This window comes from Nomascus leucogenys, chromosome 8 (assembly GCF_006542625.1).
Source record: "Nomascus leucogenys isolate Asia chromosome 8, Asia_NLE_v1, whole genome shotgun sequence".
Lineage (NCBI taxonomy): Eukaryota > Metazoa > Chordata > Mammalia > Primates > Hylobatidae > Nomascus > Nomascus leucogenys.
In genome coordinates this window covers 47,735,176-47,757,654 of record NC_044388.1, presented here as the reverse complement: position 1 = coordinate 47,757,654, position 22,479 = coordinate 47,735,176, and the positions used below count along the sequence as shown (strand labels likewise).

At 42.2% G+C, this 22,479-nt stretch overlaps 1 protein-coding gene and 1 pseudogene across 4 annotated transcripts in view; both read right to left on the bottom strand.

Annotated features, from left to right (window-relative positions):
• FNTA (farnesyltransferase, CAAX box, alpha) overlaps window positions 1–20,501 on the bottom strand; it is a 31,309-nt gene extending 10,808 nt beyond the window's left edge. Inside the window, exons 1-5 of one of the 4 annotated variants that reach the window (XM_030817212.1) lie at window positions 20,102–20,501; window positions 17,169–17,254; window positions 12,091–12,205; window positions 6,519–6,623; window positions 3,659–3,785 (exon numbers count right to left, since the gene is read on the bottom strand). In XM_030817212.1, the coding sequence (XP_030673072.1) occupies window positions 3,659–3,785; window positions 6,519–6,623; window positions 12,091–12,205; window positions 17,169–17,254; window positions 20,102–20,232 (564 nt within the window). In that variant the 5' untranslated portion in view covers window positions 20,233–20,501. Of the gene's footprint in view, window positions 1–3,658; window positions 3,786–6,518; window positions 6,624–12,090; window positions 12,206–17,168; window positions 17,255–19,795 lie in introns of all 4 variants that reach the window. The other 3 variants (XM_030817211.1, XM_030817213.1, XM_030817214.1) reach the window with 3 other exon arrangements.
• Window positions 2,033–2,177, bottom strand: LOC115836543 (annotated as a pseudogene).
• Window positions 20,502–22,479: the final 1,978 nt, after the last annotated feature.

Genomic DNA, 22,479 nt, shown 5'->3' with positions numbered 1-22,479 from the left:
TACAGGTGATCATAGCACTGGGCCGGGCGCGGTGGCTCACGCCTGTAATCCCAGCACTTTGGGAGGCCGAGGCGCGTGGATTGTGAGGTCAGAAGATCGAGACCATCCTGGCTAACACAGTGAAACCCCATCTCTACTAAAAATACAAAAAAATTAGCCGGGCATGGTGGCGGGCGCCTGTAGTCCCAGCTACTCGGGAGGCTGAGGCAGGAGAATGGTGCGAACCCAAGAGGCAGAGCTTGCAGTGAGCCGAGATTGCACCACTGCACTCCAGCCTGGGCGACAGAGCAAGACTCTGTCTCAAAAAATAAAAATAAAAAATAAAAAAATAAATGCATTAAGGAAAGTAACATTTTTGTGAAAGCTCCTAGTGGTGTTCAGGAACTAGTGCCTAGTATGGGCACTGATTGGTGTCCTCCCACTGTTCTCAGTCTCCAGCATGCTAAGTATAGAAAGAGAGTAAACACCTACAAGCTTTTGTATCAATGTAACAATTTTATGTCTGCTAAGTCTAATAATGAAAAACAAGGAGTAATGTTTTCTATACATATGTTTCTGTTTGTTTTCAGACTCACGGAAGTTATAAAAATAACACAGTGCCCTGTGTACCCTTCACTTAAGATTCCCCAAATGGTAAACATCTTACTAACTAAAGTGCAATCCCAAAACCAGAAAATGACATCTGTACATTGTTGTTAATGGAACCGCTCACCTTATTCAGATCTTACATGTACTCACTTGTGTGTATGTGGTACAGGTGGAGGAGTGGGGGTAGAATATAATTCTACACAATTTTATCCCATGTATAGTGTAACTACCACAATCAAGATGGAGAACTATTCCCTCAGCACACAGAAACTACCTCATGCTACCCCTTTATAGCTGTACCCCCTTTTCCCTCACCCTGGCAACCTCTGATCTGTTCTCTAAGTCTATAATTTTGCTGTTTCAAGGATATTATCTCAATGGAGCCATACAGTATGAAACCTGAGACTTCCCCTTCCACTAAGGATCATACCCTTGAGATCCATCCAAGTCGTTGCCGGTATGGATCATTCATTTCTTTTGACTGGTGAGTAGTATTGTGTGTGTCTGTCTGTATTTCACTTTTAATTTTTTTTCTTTTGAGACAGGGTCTCATTTTGTTGCCCAGGCTGGAGTGTAGTGGCGTGAGCACAGCTCACCATAGCCTCCACCTCTTGGGCTCAAGTGATTCTCCTGCCTCAGCCTCCTGAGTAGCTGCAAACACAAGCATGCGCCACTACGCTCGTCTAATTTTTTTGTATTTTTTGTAGAGACGGGGTTTTGCCATGTTGCCAGGCTAGTCTTGAACTCCTGGCCTCATGGGATCCACTTGCCTGGGCCTCCCAAAGTGTTGGGATTACAGGCGTGAGCCACTGTACCCAGCCTCATTTTTGAAGTAATTTATTTTCAGTGTATTTTATATAAATGAGATATACATGAAATACAGTAAAATACATCCAATCTGGGATCGGTTGGGGACAAAGAAGAGTCCTCCACTCCTTCATTTAAGAAGCTCTAGTACAGTCAATGCCAATGACATACAGGCCATGAATGTTTATAATTCATGTTTAAAACTAACGTTTAAAACTAAAATTTTACCACATTTTTAATATATATGTCATGAAATATTTTTTAGAGATCTCATAGTCCCATTTTAGGTCATCAAAGAGTATGCTGAATTCATTAAATCCTCATTGAAAATAACTGAAATATTAATAAAATAGCTTTCCATATAGAAATAGACCACAGTTCCTTGGCTTTGACACTACTGAGAGTATGGGCTGGATAATTCTTTGTTGTGGGGGACTGTCCTGTGCATTTTGGGATGTTTAGCAGCATCCTGGCCCTCTACCCAATAGATGCCAATAGCAACATGCCCCAAGTTCTGACAACCAAAAATGTCCCCTAGGGGGCACAATCACTGCTGCTTGAGAACCACTGACTCACATAATTTTGTTTTTTTTTAATAAAAATAAACAGAGAAAACCTGTTCTTAAATCATGAAGACCAGAGGAAAGTGCCACACAGTCCCCCATCACAAATTATGCAGTTGAGCTTCCCCCATTTGGGGAAATTGCAGGGGTCAGCACATCCGCAGTGCAATGAATGTGAAAGGCACCTTGGTGATCATATCTTCCCTACCAGGTAAGTAACTCACATGAATTAAATAATGTATAAAATAAACAGAAATGCATAAGCTACAACACAATTGAGGGATATTCTGGAATCCTTTCTCATAGGAACCTTTTATGATAATTTCAGTAAGAAGCATGCCAGTTAAGGGGGCTTTTCAAAAATACTGGTTATGTTCCATGTCTTAATCTATTGTAGCAGATGGAGGGAGCTGTATGTGTAAAATGTATGCTTTTTGTGATTAAGTTTTTCAGAGATAAGTAAAAATACTGAATACCTTTAGAATATGTTATCCTTTTAATCAAATTTGGAAAAGTTTAAAAATATTTAAGTTCTAAATCTTTGGTGAAATGCTTTTGGTCTAATGAATAGTGCAAAAAGTAGCAATCCCTGGAAAAAATTCACAGGAAACACTACTAGAACTGTTTAAAATAAATAAAATACCCAGAGTGGGAGTTACAACTATTCTATTCAGAATTTAGCATAAAACTTTTGACACATGGGTAGAAATAAAAAACTTAAGTTACTGTAAAATCCTATTCCAAAGTTTATATATGAAAAAAACAATGTATAATATGCCTTTGTTAGTTAAAATAATACATCTGCAGTAAAAATATGCTACTTTTTATACTCAATTTGCTAGCAAATATGATACAAATTCAATCTAAAAAATACTAAAAATTTACTACATTCAAAGAGATTATAAAGGTTAGCTAACATGAAGGATGTCAGGTTTTAAGTATGTTAATAATTCTTTCCTTTTTTTTTTTTTTAAATAGATGGAGTCTCACTCTGTTGCCCAAGGTAGAGTGCAGTGGTGTAATCATAGCTCACTGCAACCTCAAATTCTTGGGCTCAAGCAATCCTCCTGCCTTAGCCTCCCAAGCAGCTGCGACTACAGGTGTGTGCCACCATGCGTGGCTAATTTTTGTTTTTTGTTTTTTTTTTTTTGAGACGGAGTCTTGCTCTGTCCCCCAGGCTGGAGTGCAATGGCGGGATCTCAGCTCACTGCAAGCTCCGCCTCCCGGGTTCACACCATTCTCCTGCCTCAGCCTCCCGAGTAGCCGGGACTACAGGCGCCCACCAACACGTCCGGCTAATTTTTTGTATTTTTAGTAGAGACGGGGTTTCACCGTGTTAGCCAGGATGGTCTCGATCTCCTGACCTCGTGATCCGCCCGCCTCGGCCTCCCAAAGTGCTGGGATTACCGGCTTGAGCCACCGCGCCCGGCCAATTTTTGTATTTTTTTAGAGACGGGGGTCTCACTTCGTTGCCCAGGCTGATCTCAAACTCCTGGCCTCACTCAATCCTCCTGCCTTGGCCTCCCAAAGTACTGGGATCACAGACATGAGCCACCACACACGGCCAATAATTTTTAGTTATACATTGTGTGCAATGATCTACATATGTGTGTGTTTTGGTTTAGAAACAGACTTTAAGAGTAATTTTATTTAGTTCAGTTAAAAAAAATCTGAAAAACACTGTACAAGAAAGGCAATACCTGAATAACCCACTGTCGATGCTGCCAGGCATGATAATTCTTTGCATCCTGATTAAGAATATCAGCAATAAATTCAAGCTCCTGAGATGGATCTCTTAGCCATTCCACTAATACTCGCCTATGATGCCTAAAGCCCAAAGAAGGGAGAGAAGTTTTTTGTTAATTTACCCAAGAACTAAAATATCAGTTGCACATGTTGTAAAGGTGACATGACAGGACACGCAACAAACAAAAATTCATCTCTGATTCTCAACACTCTACTGGAGAGAAAAGGTAACATAAAAAAAATAGAAAAAAAATGCAGATAGTTTATCTCTTTTTTTTTTTGAGACGGAGTCTCGCTCTCTCACCCAGGCTTGAGTGCAGTGGCACGATCTCGGCTCGTTGCAAGCTCCGCCTCCTGGGTTCACACCATTCTCCTGCCTCAGCCTCTCGGAGTAGCTGGGACTACAGGCGCCCGCCACCACACCCTGCTAATTTTTTTGTACTTTTAGTAGAGACGGGGTTTCACCGTGGTCTCGATCTCCTGACCTCGTGATCCCCCTGCCTCAGCCTCCCAAAGTGCTGGGATTACAAGCGTGAGCCACCGCACCCAGCCCAGATAGTTTATCTCAAACTACATCTGGTAGTCTCTTTCAACAACCATGAAATTGTGTCAAAAAATTAAGAAACATTACTAGATTGTACAATGAGAGACAAAGAAAATGTGCTATTATTTTATCAAATATGTAAGTTCCGCTACTTAACACACGCCTGTCAATTTTCCCTAAGTGCAAAGTGTCACCAAACAAGCAGCTTCTCATTCTACAAATTAGTGGGCAGAACTGAATTCACTGCTACACTGGCAAGTAGCCATGACAAGTTGCAAGTTGTCAACAGAGGAGTTTTCTTCTTTTTTTTTTTTTTGAGACAAAGTCTCACTCTTGTCCCCGAGGCTGGAGTGCAATGGTGCAATCTCAGCTCACTGCAACCTCTGCCTCCCAGGTTCAAGCAATTCTCGTGCCTCAGCCTCCTGAGTAGCTGGGATTACAGGCGCCTGCCACCACGTGCAGCTAATTTTTTGGATTTTAAGTAGAGACGGGGTTTCACCATGTTTGCCAGGCAGGTCTCAAACTCCTGCCCTCAGGTGATCCGCCCGCCTCAGCCTCCCAAAGTGCTGGGATTACAGACGTGAGCCACCGCACCCGGCCAGGAGTTTCTGCGCTAGGAAAATACTTAAGGATTTTATATTGGGTTCCATTTTTATAATTTTCTTTGGCTGAAATATTTATAGAAATCTGTTAGTGAAAATGTTCTAAAATTCACTATGGTGATGGTTGTACAGATCTGTATATATACTAAAAAACACTGAATTATATACTTTGAATGGGGGAATTGGATGGTAAGTGAACTGTATCTCAATCAAACGGACCTTTAAAAAATCTATTAGAGTATAACATTCAACTAAAAGTGAGCAGAACAATAGGAAAAAAAGAAGGATTTAATGCTTAATGAATTACCTATTCTACATGCCTGGAAAATTAAAAAATTCGTCTTACAGATTAAGACAAGATACTACCAAAAACAAAAGCCTAGACAGAAGGTTTCCAAATTTATTTTAGAAATCTTCTAAGTCAGTGAACACTAGCTGCATTTTATTTTTCCAGGTTGCTGGTGAGTTCAGTAATTTAGAAAAGCTAAGAATCAGATCCTCCAGGATATCAAAATGAGGAAGAAAAAGTTCATGCTGATGTTCTCCGATTTAAGGAGTTACACGGCTTTATGTTATAGCATAAGTTTTCATAGTTAGAAGTTAATAAAAGTGACTAGTTAACTGGGATACAGAATTTGCATCGCCTGTACTACATTGGTTATAAAACGAACAGAGTGGACAATTAGAAATGTACAACAATTTAAAAACTGCTGGGCTTTCCATAGCAGCTACTTTGAGTGGTTTTGTGTTTTACCTAACAGTGGGTGATGAAGTGCTAATGACGGTGTCTACAGTATCCAGAAAAGAGAAGCAATTTCTCTTTAGCAAAAACTCGATGTAATCAAATACTAATGCCTGTCATGTCAGAATTTTATAGCTACAGATTTTTACATAAAAGCACCTTAATTCCACAGGGTAAATAACTTTAGTGAGGGTCTGCAACTCTACATTTAACCTCTTTTCTCATTAAATTATTTCATAATGTAATTTCTTAGAAATACAACAATCTTGTAATCAACAGGCTACAATGGTAAAGTTTTTAGTTTTTTAATTTTTTTTTTTTTTTTAATTTTTTTTTGAGACAGAGTCTCACTCGGTCCCCCAGGCTGGAGTGCAGTGGTGCAATCTCAGCTCACCGAAACCTTCACCTCCCAGGTTCAAGTGATTATCCTGACAGCCTCCTGAGTAGCTGGGATTATAAGCACACCACCATACCCAGCTAATTTCTGTATTTTTAGTAGAGACGGGGATTCACCATGTTGGCCAGGCTGGTCTCAAACTCCTGAACTCAAGTGATCTGCTCGTCTCAGCCTCCCAAACTGCCGGGATTACAAGCACAAGCCACTGCACCTGGCTACAGTAGTAGTTTTTAAATAAAATTCTAGGCTAGGCGCGATGGCTCACACCTGTAATCCCAGCACTTTGGGAGGCTGAGGAGGGCGGATCACCTGAGGTCAGAAGTTCGAGACCAGCCTGGCCAACATGGCAAAACCCCGTCTCTACTAAAAATAAAAAATTAGCCAGGCGTGGTGGCGTGCGCCTGTAATCCCAGCTACCCAGGAGGCTGAAGCTGGAGAATCGCTTGAACCCGGGAGGCAGAGGCTGCAGTGAGCCGAGATCACGCCACTGCACTCCAGCCTGGGAGACAGAGCTAGACTCCAAACTTACCAAACTTGATAGTTTTTGGGCTGCTCCTCAATTATTGCAGTGATGTAGTTCATTTCCTCATGTAGATCCTTCTGAAGTGACTTTAAAAGAACTCTCCGGAAATGCCTAGGGCAAACATAAAACATCCAAAGTCGCATCATTCCACAGAAGTTCCCTAATAACAATATCAAATACAGCTACAAGTCAGCAATACAGTTAGACAAATTTTGGGGAGGTAATCTGTATAATTTAACAATTATAGGCCAAGCACAGTGGCTCATGCCTGTAATCCCAGCACTTTGGGAGGCCGAGGTGTGCGGGTCACATGAGGTCAAGAGTTTGAGACCAGCTTTGCCAACGTGGTGAAACCTCGTCTTTACTAAAAATACAAAAAAATTAGCTGGGCATGGTGGTAGTCCCAGCTGCTCGGGGAGGCTGAGGCAGAAGAATCGCTTGAATTTAAGTGCTTGTGAGTGTCCAAATTCATACAACTATCTGGTGACTGGAAGAAATGAAGCACTTTTAGTAAAAATAGTGAAAGGTGGCCAGGCACGGTGGCTCACGCCTGTAACCCCAGCACTTTGAGAGGCTGAGGCAGGTGGGTCACCTGAGGTCAGGAGTTTGAGACCAGCCTAACCAACATGGAGAAACCCCGTCTCTACTAAAAATGCAAAATTAGCTGGGCGAGGTGGCACATGCCTGTAGTCCCAGGTACCTGGGAGGCTGAGGCAGGAGAATCACTTGAACCAAGGAGGCAGAGGCTGCGGTGAGCGAAGATCACGCCATTGCACTCCAGACTGGGCAACAAGAGCAAAACTCCATCTCAAAAAGAAAAAAATAGTGAAAGGTAACAAGTATGAGATAGAAGAAAAGTAAATTTCTGATTCTTAAGTAATGACAGACAACCAACTAAAATTATTTTCAGGTACTACTCTGGTCACCGGTGTTCTATAATATAAGAATCAAAGACATCTCTTTCCCTATACAGTACACGTTGTTCGTGTAGATGCATTACCCATATAATAAATTAATTCTATTATAAACATTAACAAAATATTTACTTTTAGAACAACCACAAAAATGCTACTTGTAAATGAAACAAGTTTAATTTCCCCATAGGTGGAGTTTAATCACCACCACCACCAAAAAAAATTTTCCTAAAGACGTCGTTAGTTCTGGTCTAGTTTTACTTCAAGATTTCAAAAATTTCCAACTCAATATATAGTAAGGGACATTCCAGGACCTAATTTTATTAGCTTTTAAAATGAACTGCTAACTTTGGGAGGCCAAGGCAGGCAGATCACTTGAAGTCAGGAGTTTGAGACCAGCCTGGCCAACATGACAAAACCCCATCTCTACTAAAAATACAAAAATTAGCCTGTAATCCCAGCACTTTGGGAGGCTGACGTGGGTGGATCATGAGGTCAGGAGATTGAGACCTGGCTAACATGGTGAAACACCACCTCTACTAAAAATACAAAAAAATTAGCTGGGCGTGGTGGCATGCGCCTGTAGTTCCAGCTACTCGGGAGACTGAGGCAGGAGACTCGCTTGAACCCGGGAGTCGGAAGTTGTAGTAAGCCATGAGTGCGCCACTGCACTCCAGCCCGGGCGACAGAGCGAGACTCCGTCTCAAAAAACAAACAAAAGCACAAAAATTAGCTGGGTGTGGTGGCAGACATCTGTAATTCCAGCAATTCGCGACACTGCAGCACGAGAATCACCTGAACCCCGGTAACGGAGGGTGCAGCAAGCCAAGATCACATCACTGTACTCCAGCCTGAGCGACAACGTGAGACTCCATCTCAAAAAAATTAATAAAAATAAAATAAAATAAAACGCTAAATAGGAGAGACAACAGTATTTCTCTCCATTATTATTCCAAAAAAAAAAAAAGGTAGACATCCCAGAGCATGTAAATATAAGCCCTTGGCTTTTATGGGTAAGGATTCCAGGTATATTGCTTCTTTCAAAACAGCAATAAACTCACAGGAAATCTTTAAGTGTATTGTAAGTTCCAAAAATGATGAAACACACTGAGAATTCCAGTTAAACAGGGTGGCTTAAGTAAACAAGTTTATTCTCACTCCCTAATAAAACCCCACTAAAATGACAACAAAGGAATAAACCCACAAGAACAAAGAGAATCAGGGGCAAAGATAACACAGCAACTGGAAGAGGTCAACAACATTATGGGAAGCGTAAGCAGATAGACAAGATTTAACTAAAACACAGAATGAGACTTTAAGAAAATTCCAGAAATCAGAGGTACAACATATTTCCAAAACTGGGGGTCAAAGGTGGGACTAAAAGCAGTGGAATGTCCATAGAAAGAGTCCTTGGAGGCCAAGACCGTTCCCACTACCCTGAGCAGAAGTGACATCCTGTCTTGGGCAGGAGACAAGTGGCTTTATTCTCTGGAAAAATCTGAAGCAGAATGGGTTACAAGGCACACTAGAAGGCAGGGTGAGTTAAAGGGTGGAAATAAGGACATTTAAAATGTTGAGATACAAAGTTAGAAAAAAAAAGTTTCTATTTAAAATCACAACAGGATAAGATCTGGAAAAAGCAAAAAGTTGACATCCTAAACAGTGAGACTCTCCTACCATCTTCCCCTGCCTAACACCCCAGAACTGTGGCAGTTAAATGTACACTCCTTAGGCAATAAACTACTTAATCCTCTTTGAGAGACACACTGTCCAAGAGAAAAGACTTAAATACTGACAAGTGAGATTTCACTACAACACAGCCACATCCCCACTCAGTAACTTCACAGTGAAGTCCTCCAGCTGATAAATCCTGCCACATACAGGGCTTCCAATCAGGATTTTTCCTGTCTCTCTTATACGCATAAAGAGAAAGTCAAGAATTACCAACCATTTGAGAAAAATATTTATATGAAAGAGAACGAGAGATGAAAAGATCTCACATCCATGAAATTACACACACACACACACACACACACACACACACACACACACACACACACACACACACGATGCTTTGGGAGGCCGAGGAGGGCAGATCACGAGGTCAGGAGATCAAGACCATCCTGGCTAACATGGTGAAACCCCGTCTCTACTAAAACAATACAAAAAAATTAGCTGGGCATGGCGGCAGGCACCTGTAGTCCCAGCTACTTGGGAGGCTGAGGCAGGAGAATGGCGTGAACCCAGGAGGCAGAGCTTACAGTGAGTGGAGATCGAGCCACTGCACTCCAGCCTGGGCAACTGAGTGAGACTCTGTCTCAAAAAAAAAAAAAGCATATTCAGACCAAAAACACAGCTCCCCCAAATTAAAAATGAATGCAGAAATCTTTAAAACTCGATACAAGAGTTAGAAAATAAAATTGGCGAAATCATATCAAAATAATAAACAAATGAAAATAAGAAAAATTGAGGGATACAACACAGAACTAAAAGGCATTCCAGAAAAAGGAAACAGAGGAAAGAGAAGAAATTATCAGAACACAGAAAAATCCCCAGAACATAAAGAGAAAAAGAAAAGTTTTTTTTTTTTTTTTTTTTTTTTTTTTTTTTTGAGATGGAGTCTTGCTCTGTCGCCCAGGCTGGAGTGCAGTGGCTTGATCTCGGCTCACTGCAAGCTCCGCCTCCCGGGTTCACGCCATTCTCCTGCCTCAGCCTCTCTGAGTAGCTGGGACTACAGGCGCCCGCCACCACACCCGGCTAATTTTTGGTATTTTTAGTAGAGATGGGGTTTCACCGTGGTCTCGATCTCCTGACCTCGTGATCCGCCTGCCTCGGCCTCCCAAAGTGCTGGGATTACAAGCATGAGCCACCGCGCCCGGCCTGAAAAAAAAAAGTTTTAAACAAAGGAATGGAAACCTTCTCAACCTGAAAACAAGCTAAGAGAAACAGAAAGAGTTTCAAAATTCTGAGGGAAAATAATTGCCAATCTAGAATTTTATTACTAAAGTTGAAGGGAGACTAACGATTTTTAATTGTATAAATCTCAAAAATTATTTTCCATCTTTCTACTCAATGATGTGCTCTATGAGAAAGTAAATCAAGAGAGAGAAAGGTATGGGATCTAGGACACAGGGGATCTAACACACGAATGAGCTGAAAACCAGGTATGCAGCATCCAACTGGTGAAGAGAAACATGAAACTGAAGGATGACCTGTGTTCAATAGAAAAATGATACTTCACATATATCAAAGCATCTGGAAGACAAATTACCCATTGGTACAAAGAAAACAAAAATGACACTGTTACAGGGAATGTAATTATACTATTAAATGTGGGTCAGCAGCTGGGTGCAGTGGCTCACGCCTATAATCCCAGTACTTTGGGAGGCCGAGATGGGTGGATCACCCGAGGTTGGGAGGTTGAGACCAGCCTGAGCAACATGATGAAACCCCGTCTCTACTAAAAATACAAAATTAGCCGGGTGTGGTGGCGCACATCTGTAATCCCAGCTACCTGGGAGGCTGAGGCAGGAGAATCACTTGAATCTGGTAGGCGGAGGCTGCAGTGAGCCGAGATTGCACCACTGCACTCCAACCTGGGCAACAAGAGCAAAACTCCACCTCAAAAAAAAAAAAAAAAAAAAGTGTGTCAGCATGAACATAAATTGAGTGCTCATTTGTGATGGAGGGTGGGTAGTGGAGAATGAACTATCTTTCACAGAAGGAATAATGTTTTAAATGAAAAAAATAAGCCAGGCACGGTGGTTCACGCCTGTAATCCCAGCACTTTGGAAGGCCGAGGTGGGCAGATCACGAGGTCAGGAGATCAATGCCAGCCTGACCAACATGGTGAAACCCCATCTCTACTAAAAATAAAAAATTAGCCAGGCATGGTGGCGGGCACCTGTAATCCCAGCTACTGGCGAGGCTGAGGCAGGAGAATCAGTTGAACCCTGGAGGCAGAGGTTGCAGTCAGCCGAGATCGTGCCATTGCACTCCAGACTGCGTGACAAAGCGAGACTCCATCTCAAAAAATATATAAATAAAAAATAAAATAATATAAAATAAAATGAAATGAAAAAATAATAACAGTTAAGCAAATTATCTAGAATATGGAGGTTAATTCAAGAAAAATATCGCTAAGAGTTACCACCTCTGTGGAGTGGGACTGGCAGTGGGAGGGAATGGGCTGGCGATTGCTACTTTTCATGCAGCTTCTGACTTTTAAACCCATATGCGAATTGCTATTTTGATAAAAATTAAAGGCCAGGCGCAGTGGCTCGCGCCTGTAATCCAAACACTTTAGGAGGCCGCGGGGAGTGGATCACCTGAGGTCAGGATTTCAAGACCAGCCTGGCCAACATGGTGAAACCCTGTCTCTACTAAAAATACAAAAAAATTAGCCGGGTGTGGTCGTGGGCGCCTGTAATCTCAGCTACTCAGAAGGCTGAGGCAGGAGAATCACTTGAACCCAGGAGGCAGAGGTTGCAGTGAGCCGAGATAGCACCAATTGTACTCCAGCCTGGGCAACAAGAGTGAAACTCCACTCCCCCTCCAAAAAAAATAAAGTACAGTTTAAAAAAATTAAAGTACAGTTTAAAAAAAGAAAAGCCACTTGAAGTACAACATTTAAGCAGGGAATACTGATGATGTGTATTACTTACCACACTGTATAATTGGCTGCATTTAACTCAATAGCATCCCGGGTTAGCTTAAAAGCTCGTTCACTTCTTTCATCACGCTGCAGGACAGCTCGGAAGTAATCATAAACATCTCTAACTAGAGATAGAGCACACAACTACATTAGGACCATCTTACTTAAAATTAGCACTATAATGTATAATGTCACTATACCTATAAAGATATTTTATTGGCCTGTGTATCGTTTATACCAACAAGCAAAATAAAGAGTCAAATGGCTGTGGCCGCCACCCCGATAATGCCCTAGTGTCTCAGCCACAAAAAGCATGGACTATTTATATATAACCGTATGCTTACTGCTTACGTGTGTGCATATGAGTTCATGCCAGATTCCAAACCTCCCATAGGCCTTATGTATAAAAGAAAAATTAGGGGTGCAAATATTCAAATATATTCATATAGCTGTTTTTCTGACATTTTATTTTGATCAGACTTTTAACTGAAAACTATGCCCAAAGGCAGAAAACTCAAACAGTACAAAAAGGTTCACACTAGATTTCCATTCCACTAAATTCCCAAGCCTCTTCCCCAGAAGCAACCATTATTAACTCATTCTAGTGTATCCTTCCAAATATATTCTATGTATCTACAAGTATATAGCCTAATTCCATCCTTCATTTTTATGCAAACAAGATCCCATCACACTCTGAGCTTTGCATTTTTCACTCATACATTATTAAAGATCGTGTAAACTAGTACAAATACTTCTACAACAAATCATTAAAATTTACATACTCTTTGACCCAGTAATTCCAGCTCTAGAAACTTCTCTCACAAATATACTCCCATATGTGTGCAAGTATTCAAGGATATTTATTGGGAGCACTGGATTACAAAAAAAACAAACAAAAGACTGAGGCATGCAGATCACTTGAACCCAGCAGTTTGAAATCAGCCTGGGCAACATAGGGAAACTCTGCCTCTACAAAAAATACAGAAATTAATCAGGCGTGGTGATTCAGGCCTGCAGTCACAGCTACTTGGGAGGCAGAGGTAGGAGGATCGCTTGAGCCTGGGAGGTCAAGGCTGCAGTGAGCCATGATCGCAAGCACCCAGCCTGGGTGACAGCGCAACACTGTCTCAAAAAAAAAAAAAAAAGGAACTGCCAGGTATGGTGGTTTGCACCTGTAATCCCAGCTACTTGGGAGGCTGAGGCAGAAGGACTGCTTGTGCTTGAGCCCAAGAGTTTGAGACCAGGCTGGGTAACATAGTGAGAGCCTGTCTCAGAAAAAAAACAGAAAGGGGTCATTTACAGCCAAGTAGAATATTAGATGTGGGTAATGTGGGGACCCACTACTTGCAATGGCATCTGAAATAGGATGGATGTTGCAGCACTGATCCCTTGGCCTGTGGGGTCTGTGCTAACTCTGGGTAATGTAAGAACTGAATTAAATTGTAGGGCAACTAGTTGGTGTCTACAGAAAATTGCTTGGTGTGAAAAATCCAAACATTTGCTGTTGAAGTATTTTGACTATAAACAGTTTTTTCCTTTTAGCCTGTAATATTGAAAGTGAAAGTATCAGACAAGAATATGAACAATTACTCCTCTTCACAAAATTCTGAGGTATAAAAAGGTTACCTAGTTCTAAACACTACCTTTAAAAAGTTGAATTTGAGCAGTGGCTCAGGCCTGTAATCTCAGCACCTTGGGAGGCTGAGGTGGGCGGATCACTTGAGGTCAGAAGCTCAAGACTAGGCTGACCAACATGGTGAAACCCCATCTCTACTAAAAATACAACAATTAGCCGGGCATGGTGACACGTGCCTGTAATCCCAGCTACTCAGGAGGCTGAGGCACGAGAATTGCTTGAACCTGGGAGACAGAGGTTGCAGTGACCCGAGATCACGCCATTGTACTCCAGCCTGGGCAACAAGAGCCAAAGTCTGTCTCAAAAAAAAAAAAAAAAAAAAAAAACCAAGCTTCCAAATAATTTCAAATTTAAAACAAAATGATAAGATGTTAACTATGCATACAAATGTATGTATATATATATATATACATATAAAAAATACATTATTTTACACACACACAGACACACATAAAACATACACATATGCACATTGATAAAATAAACTGGGAGGCTATCAGGCTGGGATAGCTCCAAAGCCTCAGGTTCCTATGTAAACAACCAAAATCCAATTCAATGTAAAAGGTAAAATGAAACAACATTATTCTTTTAATTCAAAAATTATAAACAACAGACCAGGCGCGGTAGCTCACGCCTGTAATCCCAGCACTCTGGGAGGCCGAGGTGGGCGGATCACCTGAGGTCGGGAGTTCGAGACCAGCCTAACCAACATGGAGAAACCCCATCTCTACTGAAAATGCAAAATTAGCCAGGCGTGGTGTCGCACGCCTGTAATCCCAGCTACTCGGGCAGGCTGAGGCAGGAGAATCACTTGAACCCGGGAGGCGGAGGTTGCGGTGAGCCAAGATCGCGCCATTGCACTCCAGCCTGGGAAATGAGCGAAACTCCATCTCAAAAAAAAAAAAAAAAAAAATTATAAGCAACGTATTGTCATGCTCAAAGTTTCTAAAACTTTGACTTTTTTAACTCAACATTGTTTCTGAGATCTGTTCATGTTATAATAGATCTAAATCCTCTTAATGGTTATATAGTATTCAACTGTATGACAATGATACATTTTATTTTATCCATTTCTCCAAAAGATAGACGTATAGCTTCCAATATCTTGCTTTTTCAAAAAATGCTGCAAATTATAGTAGCTAACATATATAGTGCTTACTATGAGCCAGACGGTATTCTATTATTTTATGTAAATAATTTACTACATCTATAGTTACTACCAAGATCCTCATTTTACACAGGTGGAAACAGAGGCACATAGGAGTTAAATAACTTGTCCAAGATTACACAGTCAGTAAAATGTGAAGTTAGAATTTGAACCAGATGGCCTGGCTCCAAAGTCTGTGCTTTTAACCTCCTGTGCATATCTTCTCATGCCATGTGCCAGAATGAACCCAGAATATTAAATTAGAAGCAACACTGCTAGGTTGTAAGATAAGTGCATTTTCCAGTTTTAACAGATATACCAAACTGCTTTCCAAAATGGCTAAACATTCGAAAACTCCCATATGAAATGTATGGAGCTCTTCATATATCTTAATACCTAATATAATATCAAGACAGTTTTCATTTCTGCCACTTAAATCATGGGGGGAAAATGGAATTCTCATTTTAACCTGTCATTCCTAAAGGATTCTTCCTATTTTATTGGCCATGGCATTTTCTTTTCTGTGAATTGCCAGTTCATACCCTTTGTCCATTTTTTTATTAAACTCTCTGTCTCCTTATCCTGTTGTAGAAACGTCTCAGTTTTAATATGGACCCTGTTTAAATGACATATCTTCTTCCACACTGCTGCTTGCTTTTTAACTTGTTCATGGTTTCTTCTGCTGTGTAAGTTTTAAATTGATATATTTGTCTATAAATGGTTGACAGGTCAAACTTATCTGTTCCTTTAGGGTTTCTAACCATGGTGTATTTAAGAATTCACGTTAATTTTTTTTTTTTTTTTTTTTTTTTTTGAGATAGAGTTTTGCTCTTGTTGCCCAGACTACAGTGCAATGGCACGATCTTGGCTCATTGCAACCTCCACCTCTCGGGTTCAAGTGATTCTCCTGCCTCAGCCTCCCGAGTAGGTGGGATTACAGGCGCCCGCCACCATGCCCAGCTAATTTTTGTATTTTTAGTAGAGACAGGGTTTTGCCACGTTGGCCAGGCTAGTCTCAAACTCCTGACCTTAGGTGATCTGCCTGTCTCAGGCTCCCAAAGTACTGAGATTACAAGCGTGAGCCACTGCGCCTGGCCCAAAATGTTAATTTTATACCTTGCAAAAAGGTTAATTTACTCTCAATGGAAACATATGATTATATTAGTTTCCCCCAACATCTCTGTTACAAGTACTTATGAATCTGAATAATTTATGGTTTATATTTCTCTGATCACTAGTAAGGTTAATATCTCTTCATAGATATTTCTATTTTGTGAATTGTCTCTTCACATACACTATCTCTCAAAGTATGAGAGTTTTGCATTTCCATGCAGTTATATATTCTGACCTTCTTAATCGATTCTGAGGTTTACATTTTGCCTAATAATACCTTCTCCATCCTAAGAATGATAGGAATACAATTCTGCTTTTATCTAAGTGCACTGCCAACTGTTCCAACCATTATGTGATTAATCCACCCTTTTCATAAAGGTATAAAATGTCCTTTTTATCACATATTAAGCTTTCATAGAGTGAGGATCTATTTCTAGAGTCTTTACTAATCTATTTCTGTGCTACTTCCACTTAATCATTTAGTAATATATCTGCACACTTAATAAGGCAAACCTATCATTATTCTTTTTTAAACATTTATTGTCATTTTATTATCAGAAAAAAACGCTTTTGTAAAAGAATGATCTTAGAAAAGCCTTAACTGAAAGACATATATATACATAAAATTACAAAACTATCGTTCCATTTTATTCATTTTCCCTTTCCTAGAAGAACTAACAATTAACATTTCCACGACCTTCAGTTTACATTTTCACAGTCATTATAAAAGAATATTTTGTCAAAAAAAAATCCACTCATTTTAATATCAATAAATGTATTCCAACCGAGCTGAACACTTCACTGCCAAAACATATGTTTAAATCCTGATGTTTCAGCAACCAAAGTTTATTCTAAAAACAGTAACTCATTTATACTGTGTGGTACATGCATAATCTCCCTGGCAGTGGAGTCTCCAGCAAAGAAAAGAAAACCACAATCACACAGTAGCTATTATCTATTTATACTGTAACGTTTATTATTTAGAATATGTCCAGTCTTTGGGCAAAATAAAACTTTTAATCATAAAGCTAAATCACACACACACACAAAAAAAACACAAAATTAACTCATCTTAAGTCATTCAGATTTTTATTAGACAGAAATTTGTCATCTATCTTGCTGCATAGTTGTGAATTCCAATTCTGCTACTATATTTAACTTACAGACCTTTTCCTAATATAAACAAACTTACATTTGTCACTATAAATGATCTGGACCACGGGATTGGGGCCATCATTCTGCGGCACTGGATCTATATCAGCCCATTCTGCTCTGTCCCTGAAAATAGACATTCCCCAACCAGTGGTTACATTCAAATACAGAAGAAAAGGGACTCTGGTGTTTTTAAAATGACAATAATTACACTCACATTGATATTAGTAACTTACAGGGCTCATAATGTAATCATGGTTGGATTCCTCATGACCAAGTTCTGCCAATATGTTTTACGTATTAAAGTAAAATTAAAACAACCCTCAGATGCTGAACAGTTAATCAACAGTTTTCAAATTTAAAGTTTTATAAGTAGAAAAACATGTTTTTGCAGCAAGTAGACAGTACTTTTTTTTTTTTTTTTTTTTTTTGAGACAGAATCTCACTCTGTCTCCCAGGCTGGAGTGCAGTGGTGTGATCTCGGCTCACTGCAACCTCCGCCTCCAGGGTTCAACCGATTCTTGTACCTCAGCCTCCCGAGTAGCTGGGACTACAGGCGCGCGCCACCACGCCCAGCTAATTTTTGTATTTTTAGTAGAGATGGGGTTTCACCATGTTGGCCAGGATGGTCTCAATCTCTTGACCTGATGATCCACTCACCTCGGCCTCCCAAAGTGCTGGGATTACAGGTGTGAGCCACAGCTCCCGGCCTCACAGTATTTTTAACTTAGAAGTCAATCTAACTCATTGGTCTAGTAAGATTCTTTGAGTCAGTCAGCATTTTTAAAACGTTTGAATAACAAAATACTAGGAATTGACATTTAAAGATAAAAATAAGTACTATTAATTTACTCAAGAGGTGGCGCAGGTGATCATTAATAAGAAAGCTGGCTCTGGAATCTGACAACTGCCTAAGTCGTAACATTGGCTGGAGCACATACGAGCTGTGTGACCTTCAGAAGTTACTTATTGGGGCCTCAGTTTCACCATTTATAAAATCAGGGCAATATTATTACCTACCAACCTTAGAAGGGTATTTGGAGGATTAAATGAGATAACAGACGTTCAGCACTTAAAACATCCACAGCACACAGGCGGCATTCAATGACTACTTAATAAGCAATGCTAAAATAACTGTATAGTGACAACAGTGGGTGCTTACAGAAATTTCTGTGAACTACCTACCCAGTGTGACCAAATTTCTCTTAAACATTTTCACTTATATTCTTTTCCTTTCACTTTTTTTTTTTTTTTTTTTTTGAGACGGAGTCACGCTCTTGTCCAGGCTGGGGTGCAATGGTGCAATCTCGGCTCACTGCAACCTCTGCCTCCTGGGTTAAAGCGATTCTCCTGCCTCAGCCTCCCGAGTAGCTAGAATTACAGGTGCCCGCCACCACGCCCGGCTAATTTTTGTATTTTTAGTAAAGACAGGGTTTCACCATGTTGGCCAGGTTAGTCTGGAACTCCTGACCTCAGGTGATCCGCCCGCCTCAGCCTCCCAAAGTGCTGGGATTACAGGCGTGAGCCACCGCACCCGCCCTTCCTTTCACTTTTTATTTCTCTATAATGATCAGCTATTGACAGCAGAGATTCTGTGGCATCCAATGCGCAATGCTAGAAATTGTGTCCATTATACAAGGAGAAATACAAGAGAAATCATGACCTAAGACTTGACACCTAGAGCCTGGGGGAGTGGCCTGGGAAAGGTAATGCTGTATTTAGTCACCAGGAAATCACACACAGTCATGTGAGAACCTGAGTATTTCACAATCCACAGAGTAGACTTGAGGATTATGGGGCTACCAATTTAAATCAGTAAAACATTATCTCCAATCAAAAAAATATATATGGGTAGTGACTTCTACTCATTCACAAAATCAAGGTAAACAAGCCATCGAATGGATTTACCTAGAACTACAGATGTAAGACCTAAGGCGATTATCTCTGCAGGTTCACAGGGAATTAGGAATCAACATTACCATCTGAAAGCAAAGAACTGATGGAACTGGGTGTCAGCAAAGACAGGGTGACAGAAGCAAGAAAGTTACCGCAGTCCCCAGTACGCCTCACTTGTATTATGTACGAGGCGATGCAGGGAGGCTTGAGAGGTTCAGTAGCAAATCTCTTTTCAGCCTTTAGACTGGCTGATACGAGGCGCTAAAATACGGATTGGATGAAAATGTCTCAGGGCTCCAAGCAGAGCCAGCCACTGGAAGCCCTCACACCTCGTTTTTAGGGTGAGCAAATCTGGCCCTGGTTTCCTGCCCGGCTACCAGAACTGCACCCTAGCCCTTGGGTATTCACTGGTTGTTAGCGACACAGCGTTCTGGGAAGCCGTGGAAGAGAGCGGGAAATTTCTTATATTTACAAATCGCGACGCCTGAACAGCTGAACGAGTGCAGTCCAGGGTGCAGCAGTTTCCGCGTGGCTTAAAGCAGGCGGGAAGCCGAGACCTCGCTGCTTCGCGTCCCCGCGGTCTCGCGCCGGCGCCGCCCTGAGAAGCGGCGACCTCCCGGCAGCCGCCCGGGCCCAGCGCCCTGCATCGGCCCACGCGGCGCCGCGGGAACTTCGGCCTCGCGCGCCGGCGCCGGAAGCGCGCGCCGCGGGTCTTGGGGCAGCTGGGCCTCCAGGGAGTGTCCCGAGCCGCGGCCGCCGCGGGGGCGTTACCTGTACAGGACGTAGGAGGGCGAGTCCAGGCTCACAAACCCGTCGTCCATGGGGGACGCCACGGCTTCCCCAGCCTCGGCCGCCATCTCTTCCTCGTGCTGCTGCTGGGGCGGCGGTGGGTGCGGCTGGGGCGGGGGCTGCTCAGGCTGCCCGGGCTCGCCGCCTTGCGCAGCCTCCCCGACCCCCTCGGTGGCCGCCATCTCGCCTCGGTCCGCAGCGGAGGTGGTGGCGAAGGCCCCGCCCCCAGGAGGCCCCGCCCCTCCCTTCCCCCTCTCGAGGCCACTTCCTGTTTTCTGGGTTTCCTACCATAGAGGTGCGGGCCAGAGTGTCTTGGCGGGCCGCCGGGGTCTGGGTGGCAGGGTGCGGGTGCTGGCAGCGTCCGCCGAGGGGTTGCGCGGCTCTTCCGAGGGTCCCCAGGCTGCTACGCGTCTTCCCATCTGTCGCCGTTCCCGAGCTTTGCAGATGTCATTCGGACCGTGTTAGTGCTGTTAGTGGCCCCAGCAGGGAGAGGGCGATTCCTTCTTTGGACAGAAGCTGCAACTGAGGGTGGCTGGCAGACACTGAGCATTCAGCCCTTTGGGTCCATCTCAGCATCTCAGCATTTTCAAAACGAAATATAAAGCCCGGGCGCGGTGATTCACGCCTGATCGCCTGATCCCAGCCGCTCGGAGGCCGCGGCGGGATGATCATGTGAGCCAGGGAGGTGGAGACCAGCCTGGGCAATCTAATGCGACCCCATCTCTACCAAAAATACAGAAATTAGCTGGGCATCATGTGGGTGCCTGTGGTTCCAGCTACTCGGAAGGCTAAAGTGGGAGGATCGCTTGAGCTGGTAGTTCGAGGCTGCAGTGAGCAGAGATCGCCACTGCACTCCAGTCTGAGGGACAGAGATCCTGTCCCAAAACACACACACCATTAGAAAAAGAAAGTAATTTTTGTTGAAGTTTTTGTTTATATTTATATGTGTTCGGATATAATGGTGTAAACCAAAAAATAAAATTCTGAACCCAACACCAAACCATCTGAATAGACCCTTCCTCTCTGCCAAGGGCATTCCAAAGTTAACCTGAAAAACTTGTTCAGGCCATGATGGAAGCGGGTGGGAGTGGACCATTAACATCAAGGCCGACCTTAAGTCTGATGAGAAACATTTACAATCTATTCTTTCTGAAGCCTGTTACTTGGAGGCTTCATCTGCATAATAAAACTTTGGTCTCCACAACCCCTTATCACAACCTGGACATTCTATTGATAACAACTTAACCAATTGCTAATCAGAACATACTTAAATCTACCTAGGATCTGGAAGCACCCCTCTCCCTGCACTTTCAGTTGTCTTGTCCTCCCAGACGAACCAATGTGTATCTTACATGTATTTGATTGATGTCTTATGCCTCCCGAAAATGTATAAAACCCCACTGTGCCCCAACCACCCTGGGCACATCTTCTCAGGATCTCTTAAGGGCTGTGTCACAGGCCATTAATCACTCATATTTGGCTCAGAATAAATCTCTTCAAATATTTTCCAGAGTTTGACTCTTTTCATTAACAATGGGTCATATGAATGTATGTTGTTGGGGCTCAGAAAAGAATATCCCAAATGAAGGTCTAAGCATCAGCTTCAGAAGCACAGTCTCTCTCTGACCTTCTCCTGCCCTCCTCTCTGTGGCCACTCATCCTCTCCTGAAGCAAGCACAGCAACTAGAATCTCTCTTCCCCCTCGCAGGTCATAGAAACCAGAACCCTTTTCCCCCAAAGCCACCCATGGCACTTAAAAATATTACTCTAACCTTCCTCCAGCCCTGCCTTTCTATGTGACAGCTGGCTGTAAAGAAACTAAACCCTAGTTCCAAAGGGCTCCTCTCCCACTGGGGGTTGCAGGGAGGAACAGTGAGGCCAAGGAAAACCTGAACAGACAGGCCCTATTGAATTTCTCCACTCCATATATTAGCATTAAATCATCCTCTTTTTGTTCAAAGAGGGTATAGTATTGGGGCAGAAATAGCTAAATCAAATAATGGACACAGTAGAGAACTCACAAACAGATCCATGCATATGTGGATGCTTGAGAATAGACAAAGCCTTCACTGCAGAAGATTGAGAAAAGGATGGTGTTCTGAATAATGGTGCTGGGTCAGTTGGGCACCCACAGAGGAAAAGAAATTGCATCCCTACGTTATACTACATAGACTTCAACGTGAAAGGCAAAACATAAAAGCTTAAGATTCTGCACAAAACAGAAAACCCAAAATGGCAAATAAGTGTGTGAAGAGATGATCAATCTCATTAGTAATCAAGAAAATGCAAATTAGAAATATCTTTATATACCATACACATCCACTACGTTGGCAAAAATGGAAAAGCTTAACAATTCCAAGTGGCTTTGGAAAATAGGTTGGCATTATGTAGGAAAGCTGAAGATACACAATGCTATCACCCAGTGCTATAGTTTGGATGTGTTTTGTCCCTATCAAAACTCATTCAGGGTTGAGAGGCAGGGCCTAGTGGGAGCTGTTTGGGTCATGGGGGCAGATTCCTCATGAATAGATGAATGCCGTACCTCAAGGATAAGTGGGTTCTTGCTCTTGCAGAATAGATTAGCTGTCTTCCTTGGTTTCTCTCTCTTGCTTGCCCTCTTGCTGTGTGATCTCCTTGCACATACTACTCCCCTTCCACTTTCCCCC